The 14,097-nt window shown below is 43.5% G+C and overlaps 1 protein-coding gene across 1 annotated transcript in view; it reads left to right on the top strand.

Moving 5' to 3' along the window:
* The window catches only part of UNC45B (unc-45 myosin chaperone B), a gene marked incomplete at its 3' end in the record, with an annotated part of 21,898 nt that overhangs the window by 1,247 nt on the left and 6,554 nt on the right, over nucleotides 1–14,097 (top strand). The window contains exons 2-11 of the mRNA XM_025206593.1: nucleotides 5,013–5,174; nucleotides 7,000–7,036; nucleotides 7,664–7,839; nucleotides 8,214–8,303; nucleotides 8,696–8,863; nucleotides 10,367–10,535; nucleotides 10,855–11,025; nucleotides 11,697–11,868; nucleotides 12,982–13,282; nucleotides 14,076–14,097. The exon at nucleotides 14,076–14,097 is cut by the window's right edge and continues 109 nt beyond it. Of these exons, the coding sequence (XP_025062378.1) occupies nucleotides 5,013–5,174; nucleotides 7,000–7,036; nucleotides 7,664–7,839; nucleotides 8,214–8,303; nucleotides 8,696–8,863; nucleotides 10,367–10,535; nucleotides 10,855–11,025; nucleotides 11,697–11,868; nucleotides 12,982–13,282; nucleotides 14,076–14,097 (1,468 nt within the window). The remainder of the gene's footprint in view (nucleotides 1–5,012; nucleotides 5,175–6,999; nucleotides 7,037–7,663; nucleotides 7,840–8,213; nucleotides 8,304–8,695; nucleotides 8,864–10,366; nucleotides 10,536–10,854; nucleotides 11,026–11,696; nucleotides 11,869–12,981; nucleotides 13,283–14,075) is intronic.

Here is a 14,097-nt window from a genome sequence, read left to right as displayed (position 1 = left end):
CCATCTTACTGGGGGCCCGGGGGTGGTGGGGCGGCCCCCTGCCTCCAAACCCTCCCACTGCCGCCGCGGAGCTGTGCCTGGAGCTGTGCAGCCAGCCGCCGGGTGGCAGCAACAGCATGGTGGTGGCCATGCAGCACGCAGCCACCAGCACCCTGCGCCGCCGCAATGTGCCGGCTGGGGCCTGCAGCACCCCGTTCCCTCAGCCCCCAGTCATCTTCCCCAGCCCTGCCCACAGCCCCTAAGCCCCACACCTCTAGGATCCAGGGGTGAAGGGGCATGGCTCCACAGTAGCAGCGCTTGCCCACAAAGCCCCCCCACCCTGCATGCAGCTGCCACCACCCCACACCACCGCAGAGCCAGTTAGGCGTGCCGCTGCATGCAAGCCCCCCCTTTCACCCCCCAGCTGGGCAGCACATATGTGGCCCACACACAGTGGTTGCCACTGCACTGCTACTGCCGCGCCCTGTGCCACTTGCCCACAAAGCCAGTTAGGTGGCCGTGGGATGGTAGCGCAGGGTGCAGTGGCAGAGTTGCGGTAGTGGCCTCCGTGTGCAAACTTCCTGTCAGGCCAGCAGGCATGTGTGTAGCCCGCAGAGTGGCACCCTGCCCTCACCCCCCAGCCTTGCTCCTGGGAGTGGGCACAGGGGCACACTCCCCCCCTTCTTCATCTATTCCCCCAGCACCTTCCCTTTCCCCTGCCCTGCCCTGTCCCTTCCCCCCACACACACTTACCTGCTGGGGTAGGTGTCAGCATCTGTGTCTACATGCCTGTGGGTCTGGCGGGCTGTTGCGAGGGGCATCAGGAGGGCTATTGAGACGGGGGGCGGAGTGCGGGGCCAGCAGCCCTGGGAGGGGCTGAGGGGGGGCCTTTAATTTTTATCACAGAATTTGAGTTTTTAATCAGAGAATTTGCAACTTTTAATCAGAGAAAACCAGGATCCCTGGTCATCATACCGTCCACGTTTTGTCTTGTCTGCATATTCCTTTGTTTCACAAACCCATCACATGCACATGTCCTAATTTGGTTCTTTCTGATGTCCTCCTAATTTGGTTCGTCTAGACCCCACTCCACATCTGGCTGCTCGCCACCCCGCTCCGCATCCGGCCACTTGCCAGCCCCCCACCAAGAGTACACTTTTTTTTAAAGGTTGGAAACCCCTGTTCTAAGGCAATATCTCCTTTACCTACAGTTCCAAAAAGGAAACCTCTAAATACCATTTCCTAGCCATCAACTACTACTACTATTTTAAGGTAAAGCTATGATATAGCATATATGGATTATTTAATGTATGGTCTTATCTTATATTCTTTTAGGCCTTGTGCTTTGTTTAATTGTATTTGATGGTTTCCTTTACTTGCTGACCAAGTTAATTGTCACATTTGCAAAAGTTCACACTACAGTCCCTCAGAAACAGGCTTTGGGCCTTCTGCTTAGCAGCATTTCTGCAGCTTAGCCTAGGCCCCTTGAAAATAGCCAAGGCTGGCAACAGGTTCTTGCAATGTAAGAAGAGCCACAACAAATATACTAGGCTGGCTCTTAATTTCAACCCTTCAAACTAGCTTCTCAGGATGTAAACTGAAATCTGGTCTTCCCTTCCAAAAGTTCCACTACCTGGCCACGTGAGGGCTTGTCTGAGGCTGGAGAATGAACTCCCACAGGAGCTAACTCCCAGTACAAGCCTCCTGACTTTCCACCCTTAAGTAAAGGTGTGCTTCATTCTTGCTTTTTCTAAATAAAGCAACAAATGTATAGGTGCAAAGCACTCCATTGCATATACCAGACTCTGAAGTGAGAAGGAAGGAACAAATATACGTGAGATGTTAATTTTGTTACCTGATCCAATCCTGGAAGGTGTGTAGATGCCATGGTGATAAGTGTAGTAGAAAAACCTATATAAAGCCTAAGACATCCCAGGTTTTACCCTCCTTGGGGCTGCTTTGACAGTTCTGAGTTTTTGGTTAGATTTCTCATTGAACAGCCAAAATCCTTTGTTTCTGTTTTACCCAAAATGTTTTCACCCTCATACCTATCATATGCCTATACCTTTTATCTTTCAAATCAGTGCTCTACTCTTCCTCCTCTGAGCAGGCTGCCTATAGTGCTTCTGATGAGGGAATCCCTGTTGGGTATGTTATCATAGTCTTGGACACATAGACATTTTTCTGTTTGGTGTGTCTTTTTCATTCTTAATTTTAAAATGGCCACTGTAGCCCTGTTTCTAGGAGAGTTTAAGTCTTCACCATATATAAAACATTATACTAGTGTTGCAAACATTCCATTTAAATAGGAAAGCCTCACACAGCCTATTGTCCCAGGTACCGTGCCACCAGTTTTGTGACTCACCCGAATGGGACAAGTCACTGAAAGCATAACACCCTGCCAGGGCTCCCAGACAGCTTGTATATAATAGGGCAGTGGTTCCCAACCTTTTTTGTACTGCAGACCGGGACAGGAGTGGAGCTGGGCACACAGAGCCAGCTGCCTCCCTCCTGGGGCTGCCCCGCCACCCAGCTTTAACCCCACATGTGACTGTCGGCGGCAGAAGCCGCTTGCCCGGGAGGACAGACAGGGGTCCAAGCAGGGGTCTTGTGCCACAACCCAGCAGCCAACCCTTCACAGCCCAGTACCAGGCTGCAGCCTGGTGATTGGGAACCTTTATAATAGGGAACCTAAAGTGAGTACAGTTCTATATCTAGAGAATCTACAAAGCTAGATGTGCACACAGATGTTTCTGGGCTCCTACCATTTTAGGTGTGATGCAAAACTGCAAAGAGAAGGAAGCACTGGACATGTGAATGGGATTTCTTTCTAAAGTGAGTTCTGGAAGGTGCTGGGAGAGTCAGGCTGTTTCAGCTGCTGTCAGGTCTCTTGTTCCAACACAGGAATCAAACCATTTGTTCCTAAGGCTCAAATGTCTTGTGCTTCCTTAAATAGAAAAGGAAGGGGGTCTGTGTATTGAAGCAGGGGGGGTCAATCATCCTGACTCTGCATTTCTTTTGTTTAAATATCCCATATTTCAGCTCTTTTCTATGACTGCAGGTGTTTGAACTATATTTTGGTTCTCTGGTAGGAGGAGGCTTCATAAGTATCTTCTTTTAAAAAGGGTCTTTTCTCTTGAAATCAGACCCTACCCTATGCACTGGTTCACTATCCTGTCGTCCTTGGCTCGCAACCACTTCATTGAGATATAAAAAGTACCAGAGAGCAGCAGTGTAGTACAAGAGTTGGGAGCAATTGAGACTGGCTTAGCAGAGGGGAGACTGTGAACCAAGCTGGTGACCTTCTCAGCATTGGAGATCTATGCCAGGTATGTAGGGCAAGGCTGGGTACAGAGCAGAAGTAGGCAGTTTGGGCATTTCATTAAGCAAATGGCTCGTTTTATTTGAATTACACTCCTGCAGTGGGGGTGGGGAGCTGAGCCCACAGAGACAGGTGACTGACAGTTCCCAGGGCAGCCAGTATTAACCAAATATGGTTAGGAAGGGAAAAGCAAGATAAGGTCTGGTCTTGCCATATGATGTGGATAGTCACTTTTGAATGTATTGCGCTGATTTTAATGCCAAAATATTAATGCCAAAGACTGACTGACTAAAAAAATGCAAGGTCTGCTGACTTAGTTTTAAAATTGTATTGGGCCAGATTGTATTGGGGAAGAGGAGTAATTTTGGGGGGAGGTTAAATATTTTGGCCAAGCTAAATGCTTTAATCGTCTTCATAATTCTACGCAAGCTCTGAGGGTGAAAATGGCTTGCTATGGATTTGCTGTCTTGAGGATATTCCTCATGTGAAGTGAATCCTTAGTCTGAAAACTTTTCGTCCTCTTTTTTTTTTTCTTGCTTGTTTTACTGGTATTTTTAAGGGGATGTTTTCACTTAGAGATAATGATTAGACCTAGATTGTTTGCAAAATCATTTTTAAAGGCCTTGTCAAACTATAACATTTTTAGATGCCTAAATTTCTCTTTTTTGAGTCCCCCACTCCCAAAAGGCTCTGTTTTTCAGAATTAATTTAAATTTCATCCATGTTTCATTTAGGCTGTATTTCAGAAGCCAAATATTACAGACTAGTCTGCTGTCCTGATGGCTTTCATTTTGACCCTTTGAGATTAATCACATTATTCGTTTTCCCAGTTTCTTGATGCAAGTGAGCATAAATTCCAGTGCCTGTGTATAGTTTGTATAGGTTGCAGTCATGTTGGTCTAAAAGAACTTTGTCTGCCTGCGTATAATCTGCTCGCTCAGGCTTCTGAAACCAGATGTTCCCCTCTTCTCAGGGGAACTCAGACTATGACGTTGTTTTGAATATTCTCTTGTTTTTATTCTGCTTTAAAGTCTTTCTTTCATAGGCTTTTGCATTAGTCTTGTAGCTCAAGTTAATATGAGTGTAGCATCCATCTCTCTGTACTTAACCCTGTAATATGGTTCATCTAGAGTTGATTCAGATGCATTTTAGTACTGAGGTCAGATGCATTTTAGCAGAGAGCATCAACAAGGCCAGCAAAACGGTGTGGTGATTTTGCCACACTGATGGTAATACAAGCGCTCAGTTCCATCAGGCTCTGGTAAGGTGGTCCAAGGCATTTGAGTTATAATCTGAAATGGCTGGTATGACGTAGATGATACGCACATTGGTGGAGAAATCACCAGTTAAGGGTGGTTCTAGACCAACCCAGTCCTTGGCATTGGGTTACAGGGTGCTACTATTAGATGTAAACAAGGGACACTGAGTAGATGGGCAAAAAGACCTTCCATCTCAGTTAGATCATTATGTTTAACATGCACAATACTAAACTCCCTGTTATAGGGCAGCAAAAAAATATCAGAGAAGTGTTGGGAAAAGATCCTCTACACAAGCACAGCCTTTTACCCTGAGGTGATGTCTAGCTAATGTATTACCACTCCAGCAGCACAGGAGACAACTTAATCTTAGAAGTAACACCAAACAAACATTAATACAATTGGTATTTCCAGTAGGACGCCTGATCAGGCTAAACTTTGACTTCTTTCCCCAGATGGATGATTCAGGTCAATTGAAGGAGGAAGGCAATACATATTTTCAAGCTAATGACTATGAGAATGCCATTAAAAGCTACACCAAAGCCATAAAACTCACCAAGGACAAATCACTCCAGGCTGTATTGTACAGGAACAGGGCAGCCTGCTTTCTGAAAAAGGTGAGATGTTAACTCTAAATTAGGTCTGAATATAGGGGAAAACAGGATTTGAATTACGGGAGAGCTCCAGGGGGGCTAAGCCCCCCCATAAGAGATGAGAGTCCCCCCATAATAGACAAGAACCCCGCCTGTAAGCTGGTCAGCACCCCTTCCCCTCTCCCGCCCCGACAACAGCCCGGATCCCATGCACAGCCTCTGGCTCGCCCCACGCCTTTCTAAGCAGCCCAGGTGGCAGCAGCAGCTCCTCCTGGCTGCCACCACTGCTGGCCCCAGCCCTGCGGTACTGGTGGGGACCCATGCACACAGCCCCAACCCTAGCCAATTTTTTTTGCAACCTCCCCCCCACTCCCCAAGAGTCAAAGTGTAATTCAAACCCTGGGGGGAGGCAAACGATTCCAACCACCGATGCGGAGAAGGATTTGAGGATTGTATGACTTAAGTGCCTGCTCTTGAAAACAGAAGATAATGATGCTCGAACTGTACAGTTCCAAAATCTCTGGCACTTTTTCTCAAAACTGACACCTCCCCACTGTGCCAAATTGTGAGCAGGGAGACATTCTAAGGTCAGAGCTTACTACTAATTAGTATAGCTATATCAAAGCAATGTTTTAGGAACTAGCTAGGATAGAAAAAAGTGCACTCTTTTTCTTTCAGTATAAGCACTGCTTTCCAAGCTAGGTTGTTTTAGACATACGTATGAGAGCAATCCAGTGCTTGGTATGGAACGCTAAAAGTTGGGGGAGTTTTAAGGATTTACCAATAGTTAGAAAAGAGTGGAGCTGAGGCAGGGCCTGGATGGGAGCGACCTCAGAGTTGCTTTTCCTTTGTGCTGAGTCAATCTAGGCATTAAATAGGTTCTTGCTGAAATAGACACTGTATTTCTTTTATGCTAAATGTCCACCTTCTTAAAGTCTGGGTCACATGAATAGGGAAGCGTTCAATGATGACCAGTCTGCCCAGAGCCATGTCCATGTGCAGTAGTGGACAGGCTGCAGTTTTGTCAGTAAGCACTGTGAAACAAAGGAGCAACAGTTTCATATATAAACAGCATCTCAGCAATGGCAGTGTAGTGCACAGATAAAGCAGACTAATACCAGAGATTTCACTATCACATCTCCATGACATAAGGCATAAGGACAACCTGTGCAAGGTTTTACCTTCTAGGTCCAGACACCAGAAGACTTGGGCCCATGTGCTGCTTGCTATTTGCGATGAATCTCCTTTAACTCAAAAGCAGGAACCCTGGATTTTTGATAGAGGAACCAGAATGTTCAAGCCACAATTCCTTTCTGAGACTCTTTTATATAAAACTGATTAGCTGCAGGATATGAATTTGGTTTCCAGAATAGCTGCAATTAAGTTAACACAGAGAGCAAGGAGTCTTCCCTCACGCTAGACTGGCTAGTCACATTTTTTTCTAGAATTCAGCTACACGTTCCTAAGCTTCACTTCTGTTGCACCAGGAGAAATGCTACCGATTCTAGATAAATATTGTCTTCATGCGTGTCCACATGCATATCCCACGCTAGCCGTCTACCTAAATACATGATGGTTTAATTGGCAGCTATTATATTGTGTCGCGTTTATGTGACAGTCCATCTCATTGTGCTTTGTGAAGAAAAGTATCTCCAAATCTATCAAACTTTGAAATTGATAGAAAGGTCAAAAGTGTCTTACAGAAGTGTTTAATAGCAGCCACATTCTACATTGGAGAAATGGCCACAGAGAGATTAATTTATACAAAGTCACAACACAAATTAGTATGACTGCGTACCAGTGCCCAACCTGATAACTAATTAACCTCTCTCCCCTTCTGTATTAACAGGAGAGCTATGCCCAAGCAGCGTCAGATGCTTCTAGAGGTATGTAAGCCAATGGCCCTAATATTTGGGGATTTAAGAGGCTCATTTGATTTATTTGGTGCCTCTTCCAGTCTGTTTCCAGGTTTCTGCCTTTGTGTGAAGTTAATCAGATCACCTATACTTGGTTAATATTTTGTTGGGAGTAGTTGGTTTGCATATCCTGGGAAAGAAAAACCCAAAAGAGGAAGGAGTACAGTGTTACTAGCTGCTGTATATTGTACTTGCGTAGTGGGATGTCTTATGTAATTCAGTAAATCAGATATATAACTTTTTTGCCTTGGCATCTCTATAGCATGTTTTCAATTCATTCATTCTCTCAGTCTTAAGGGGAAATGCATGTCACTGTTTATGCACACAGTGGGGCTTGATGAGGAAGAGGAAGCAGGAATAGACTATCTGTCCATACCCAGGGCACTGAAGTAGCTCTTCTTTCTGAACATTGTTCCACATTTTCAAAGAGGGCTTTTTGGGCAGTTGACCCAGGTAAAGGCAATTATATGGGAATGAAGTTTAGGAAGGAGAATTGAGCCTTGATATGAGCTTTTATTTGTACTTTTAATTAATCCTTTGTTTGGGCACTCCTGAGAAGTGAAATGTGATGCTTCTTCTAATCAATCATTTCCTTAGCAATTGACATCAATGCCTCAGATATCAAAGCCTTGTACAGACGCAGCCAGGCACTGGAGAAGCTGGGTAAGCTGGACCAAGCTTTCAAAGATGTCCAACGGTGTGCCACCATTGAGCCCCACAACAAAAATTTCCAGGAAATCTTGAGGCGTTTGGGAACCAACATCCAGGAGAAGGTAGGTGTTTTTGCAACAGCACTGAAGGGCTGGACTGTGCATGTAGGCCTTGGCTTCAAGGTGACTGAACCTGAAGATAGTCTCTCCTAGACAACCACATACATATCCACCAAAAGAAAATGTTAGTTGCTTGACAGATTGGAAGATAATGTACTGTGTGTTCAAAAGTTTGTTCTCCATATGAGAACATCTTAGCAGCTCAGGCTCTGTCTATCCTCTAGAAATTCTACATTTATCACTACTTAGGGTAGTTGAAGTCAATTTAACTAGCAACTTAGAATGGCTGGCAGCTGTCTGTGGTCAGCCAAAACAGAAAGGGGAGAATTCCCTAAAGCGTAGCATGTCTAAGACACGATATTTTTATCCTTGTGCAGTTGCACATTCAGTTCTCCATGGATGCCAGAGTGCAGAAGATGTTTGAAATCTTGTTGGATGAGAACACTGATAAAGAGAAGCGAGAAAAGGTGAGAACAACAGGTGTCAAGCTCACACCCAAGAGCTTATGTCCTTCTTTCCCTTCCCAATCATTCATGGGGTTCAAGAGAAACATGCAGGAATAGAAGGGGAAAAGGGAGGATTTGGGTTCAATGAGGCAACATAGATCAGAAAGCCTTTGTTGTGTAAACCACACAGCACTGCTGGAACATTAACAAAACTCTCAAATGACAGAATCCTCGAAAAGCAGTGTTGGAAAGGTCCTCAGAACATCATCTAGTTCAGCCTCCTGTTCAAGGAGGGATCATCCTTCTCTAAACCATCCCAGCCAAGCATCTGTCTTACCTGATCTGAAAAACTTCTGGCTACCAGCCTTATCCTGTAACTGATCCCTTGATTTCTCTCACCTCCTTTTACCCAGGCAGCAAACAACCTGATTGTTCTGGGGCGGGAGGAAGCTGGAGCTGAGAGGATATTCCAGAACAATGGGGTGAACCTGCTAATGAAGCTGATAGAAACCAAAAATGTTGAATTGATCCTAGCAGCTGTAAGGACTCTTTCAGGCATGTGCTCAGGACACAAGGCGCGGGTAAGAAAAGTTGTTTGGGGACCTTGTATTAACCTCTCACTGCAACCAGGGGAGTACAAGTTTCCAAAAGCACTTGCCTTTGGCTAGTCCCAGAATTGACAATTCTTACTTTTGTATCTATTCAAATTCGTGGGGAAAACAGAGGCCAATTTCAACTACTGTGATTTGGCTTCTCAGGGGACTGTTGGTTACTGAAACAAAATTCAGTAAAAGTACTATGATTAGTGGATAAGAGGCTACCTCTAGAAGGTGCAACTTTAAGTGCTGAACCTTTGACTCTATCTGTGAGCTTCAGTGTCAAAGATATGGGAGAGCTCCTCTATCTTGAGGTTGGTTTAAGAGACGCACTTGTGAAATTAAGTGTATGTGCAGACACTATCCTGTAAGGGGAAGTGATTAAGGGCAAATTAAGCCAAGGATCCTTGACTTCATGCCAGATGGTGTGAAAGCCCTCAGTCAGCTTTCATATTAATACATCCACAAGTGTGAAGTGGCCCTCAAAAGGTGCATGAGCAGAACCTCTCTATTTCTATCCTATGTTGCTCCATAGACGTCATCACAATCCACCATTTAATGATCATAGGATCATAGGAAAGTGAGGCTGGAAGGAACCTCACAAGGTCATCTAGTCCAGCCCCCTACTCAAGGCAGCATCATCCCTGATTAAACCATCCCAACCAAGTGTTTATCCAAGATAAACAATAGGATTCTTATTGGGGGAGGATGGAAAAAGCAAAGAAGTTGAAAGAACTGGAAATGGATGTAGATGTGCATATCTGTACACAGGGCAAATATCAGTAGACACTGTAAACACAAAATAAAGGTGATCCAATAAAAAGACAATAAAAATGGCATGGTAAGGACTTCTATTCTCCCATAATTATCATTATGCATGAGCAGACTGACTTGGCAAAAAAGTCAGAGAACCATTCAAAGAACCATCACCACTGTGATGTGTTGCCATTTAGAATAGTAATTTGGGATTTGGGACAATAACAAAGACAGCTGTCACTTTTGTTAGGGATTTCACATGGTGTAGTTGCAGGTTAGTGTTTATAGCAATGGTACATGTCATTAGACATAATTTCATGTGTTTCACTTAGCAACTGGATTTAATTATGGACAATAAAACATTCTGTCTTTAAACAATACCTTGCTGATTTAAGGACACCCTAATATAGGACTCTTCCTATAAACCCGCAGTTCATAAAGTACGGATGAATAAATTCTATCTTACAGGCAATGTCCTGACTAGAACCTGCTCTCTCTGAAGTTGTCTCCTGCCTCAGTATCTTAGTGTTTCTATCTTTCTATAAACATAAACGGGAAACAGAAAAAATGAAAACTACTCCCTGCGCCTGTCATAGGTAGATGCAGTACATTTAAATTCTTTCCATAAGGATACTTCATTGCTGAAATATAATTGAAAACCAAAGAAAAACTGGTTTATATGAAAAATTAGGAACTAAAACAATGAATCCTGTTTTTGCTTTTTTGGAGCAGACCACAGCAATCCTTCACCAGCTTGGTATTGACAGTATTTGCATGTGGATGTCTGTGGACAATGAAGAAATCTCTTTGGCTGTTTGCAATCTCCTGCAGGCCATTACTGACTCCTTATCAGGAGAGGGAAAGGAAGAGCAACATGGGAAAGAGGAAGCTTTGGTGTTGGGTAACCACAAATTGTCATTTTGGGTTTTTGATGGATACAATATGAACAGATCATCAAGTTTTCCCTGGATAAAATAGTAGATCCTGTGCCTCTGGGTGGTTATGCATGCTCTTGGGCCAGGTGTTCAGGTTTAAGATTGGCAAGAATTATAACTAGTACATATAATTACTGGTATAATACTGTCTTCTTGCATGGGATTGATGGTTGGGATATAGCCTGATTTTTATAACTTTAACACTTTTTAACAGTATTCAATAAGTCCATCAGGTTTCAAAAGGGCCTTCCTCTAGCCTATCTGATGCTGTCTTGTCTTGTGTAGATACCAAGAAGGATTTGAAGATAATCACAGTGCACTTGCTTGACATGCTGGTCAGTAAGAAGGTATCTGGGCAAGGGCGGGACCGGGCTCTCAACCTGCTCAACAAGAATATACCACGAAAGGATCTGAGAATCCATGATAATAGCAGAACTCTCTTTGTTGTTGACAATGGTAAGTACAGCCTCAACATCCCTTTCTCACACTTAGACTGCATGGGCCCAAACCTCTCAAGCCATTCTCAACTAAGTGAATTTAAAATGATCTGGGTCTAGAAATGTATTCTGATCTGATTGTATAGTACAAACATCAGGGGTTGAATTTAATCTCACAAAGCTAGAGGTTTTTACTGCTAGATGGATTACTACTGCTAGCTTTTGACTGCTAGAAACTAAGTTATGGTTAAAAGTACTTGAATTATATTTGGAAGGTTTTTTGCAGTCTCTAATGTTTTTTGCCATCCCTTTTCCTCACTTGCAAAGCTCCTATGTCATTCATGTTAGCAAGTTTTATACTTATTATAAACTAATCCAACTGGTAATCAAGTTCTGTTAAAAAAAATGTTGGGGGGGGTCTTCGTTTCATGACCACTTTTTAAAGGCTCAGTTCTGCAAATCTTTACTTTCATGCATTGTCTTTGCTTGTATTGTATAGTGCTTGCTCGTATACATAATACATTAATTGATGTTTGTCCAGCAGTTTACAAAATCTGTCTGTAAACTAACTAAATACAGGAAACCTTTCAGGCTGTCTATTTGAGTGCAAGAAAACATCCAATGAACACTACTTTAATTTTTGGTATGGGCCCCTCCACTCTAAAAGCCTTTATTTTCATGTGCATCCAGGATTAAAAAAGATATTGAAAGTGGTGGGCCAGATTCCTGATATGCCTGACTGCCTACCCTTAACTGAAAACACCCAGATGACAGCTTCCATCCTCCTGAATAAACTGTATGATGATCTGCGGTGTGATTCTGAGCGAGATCATTTCCGAGAGATCTGTGAAGAATACATCAAGTGAGTCCTGGCTGGGGTGGCATGGCTTTTCTGAGGGGTGGTTAAACACAAGTATAGAATACAGACCTGAAAGAAGGAAATCAAGCATCAAAATTTATAAAATCTCTTAGGGGTTTATTGACAGAAAGAACTGTGACAAAATAAAACGTCCTCTTTTATTTCTCTGTTCAAAGATCCCTGAAAGCTCTGTGTGAACTCTAGTTATTATTAACATTAGAAACAATAACCAGAAAAGCAGATTTGAATCCCAGTTTAGAGTTCAGTGGTGTACTGAATGATCATGTGTTTGCATCATTCAAGCAAAATAGTTTGCCAATTTTTTCCATCCAGCAGAAAAATAAGGGGCTCTTTTTCCTCTGAAGGGAAAAGCTAGGGATTTAGACAACTGTTACATCTCCATACTCCAGGGCAGTCCCTCTACAAGTGGGTGAGGTTTTGAGGAAGCTCACTCTGACTTTGCTCAGGCTGTAGACAATAGGTGCTGACATTTATTTTTTTTGCCGGTGGGTGCCTGCAGATGTTAAAAAAAACAACCCAGCACTTTAATTTTAACTCGGTGTGTTCCCATGCTGAACCCCACGCATGCCCAGAAGAAGCAATGTGTAACTTCTACCGGGCTCTGCAGTGTCTGTATGGATCAGGTACTTTAGTAGGGATTTTTGATGCTTTTATCTAATAGCTGATTGAATTAGCTTTAGTTAAAAGTGCTAAAAAGCCCTGCTGAAGTGCCTCATCTTTACAGATGCTGCAGAACTGGGTTGAAGTCAAGTGCTGCTTCTTCCAGTAAAGTGCGGTTGCTGGGTTTTTTTAACATCTGCAAGTGGCTCCATGGGTTGTGAGCACCCACTAGTTTTTTTTTGGTGCTTGAGCCCTGGTGCACCCACGGAGTCAGCTCCTGTGCTTGGAACTACTTCAGAATAAAAATGAGGAGGAAGAATTCAGAACTTCTGTGATGAAAAGCGTTGGAGTAAATTCCAGTTTGGCAGTTACCCTATTAGATGGATAACATCAGCCACAAGGCAGATGCTCGGAGGAAAGTACCAGAAGCTATAACAATGCCACTTCAGACCCTCTTTCAAAAAACAGGTTCTGACTTTCTTTTGTTCCCTGTAGGAGCAAGATTGATCCTCAGGACATGGATAAGACCCTCCATGCCATCTCAATAGTGTCTGGAGTATTGCAAGGCCCTTTTGACTTGGGCAACAAGTTGCTGGGCATGAAAGGTGTCATGGAGATGATGGTTGCCTTGTGTGGCTCTGAAAGAGAGATTGACCAATTGGTGGCTGTGGAGGCTCTCATTCATGCATCTACCAAGCTGAGTCGGGCTACTTTTATCATCGCCAATGGAATAACACTCCTGAAAGAGATTTACAAGAAGACTAAGAATGAGAAGATCAAAATTCGAGCTCTGGTGGTGAGTTTTCAACCCTCAGTCAGCTCTTCTGTGTGCCAGCTCTTACCAACCTACCCTTGGGCTTGGCAGAGCTCCTCCCTGTGCTGTACCTACCCTACAGGACAAAAATTCTAGTGTTGCATTGGTGCATCTTCCCCTGATCCAGGCCACTGACAGTAACAGCTGGCAGTACTATAACTTTAAAGTGTGGGCAAGCATGATGGTTTGCAGATTGCAACAGAGAACAAGTGGTGTAGTGCCACAAGCTTCAGACTTAACGCTTGCCACCTTGGAACCCCCAACATGAAAAAGGAGCTGGCCAGTGACTGACACATGAGGCTGAACAGTTTTATCAAGTTTCTTCTAAAGCTTTCATGTAAAGGTCTCTTTCATTTATACAATGGACCATAAATGGATGTGGTGCATCAAAGCAAAAACAGAAAACCTGCTTTAGAACCCTATGGGATTTTCTCTTCACTGATAATCTGGATCAGTTTGTACCTTGCTTTTAAACTGTTGATACTGGGGAGATTTAAAACAGTGGTAACTTTCTTCTCTCAATGAACAAGGGATACATATAGCAGGCATGTCCATAGTGGAATATGGATAACTTATGTGAAAGCCACATGACAAGACCTCCAAAAATTGGCAGATTATGGTGAATTCTGCTATTGTACAAATTTGGGCCTACTAGTTATTAGTGCTCTGTTATTTTCCTAAAATTTAAGCTAAACTTCAGTCTGGCGCTATAAATGCTATATATTATAGAATATAATGCTATCTCTATCTATAATACATTTTCCATCTTTCTCAGGGCCTTTGCAAGCTGGGTTCAG

This window comes from Alligator sinensis, unplaced genomic scaffold (genome assembly GCF_000455745.1).
Source record: "Alligator sinensis unplaced genomic scaffold, ASM45574v1 scaffold561_1, whole genome shotgun sequence".
Taxonomy (NCBI): Eukaryota; Metazoa; Chordata; order Crocodylia; family Alligatoridae; genus Alligator; species Alligator sinensis.
The sequence above is the reverse complement of the archived record's forward strand: the minus strand, read 5'-3'. Positions and strand labels throughout refer to the sequence as shown.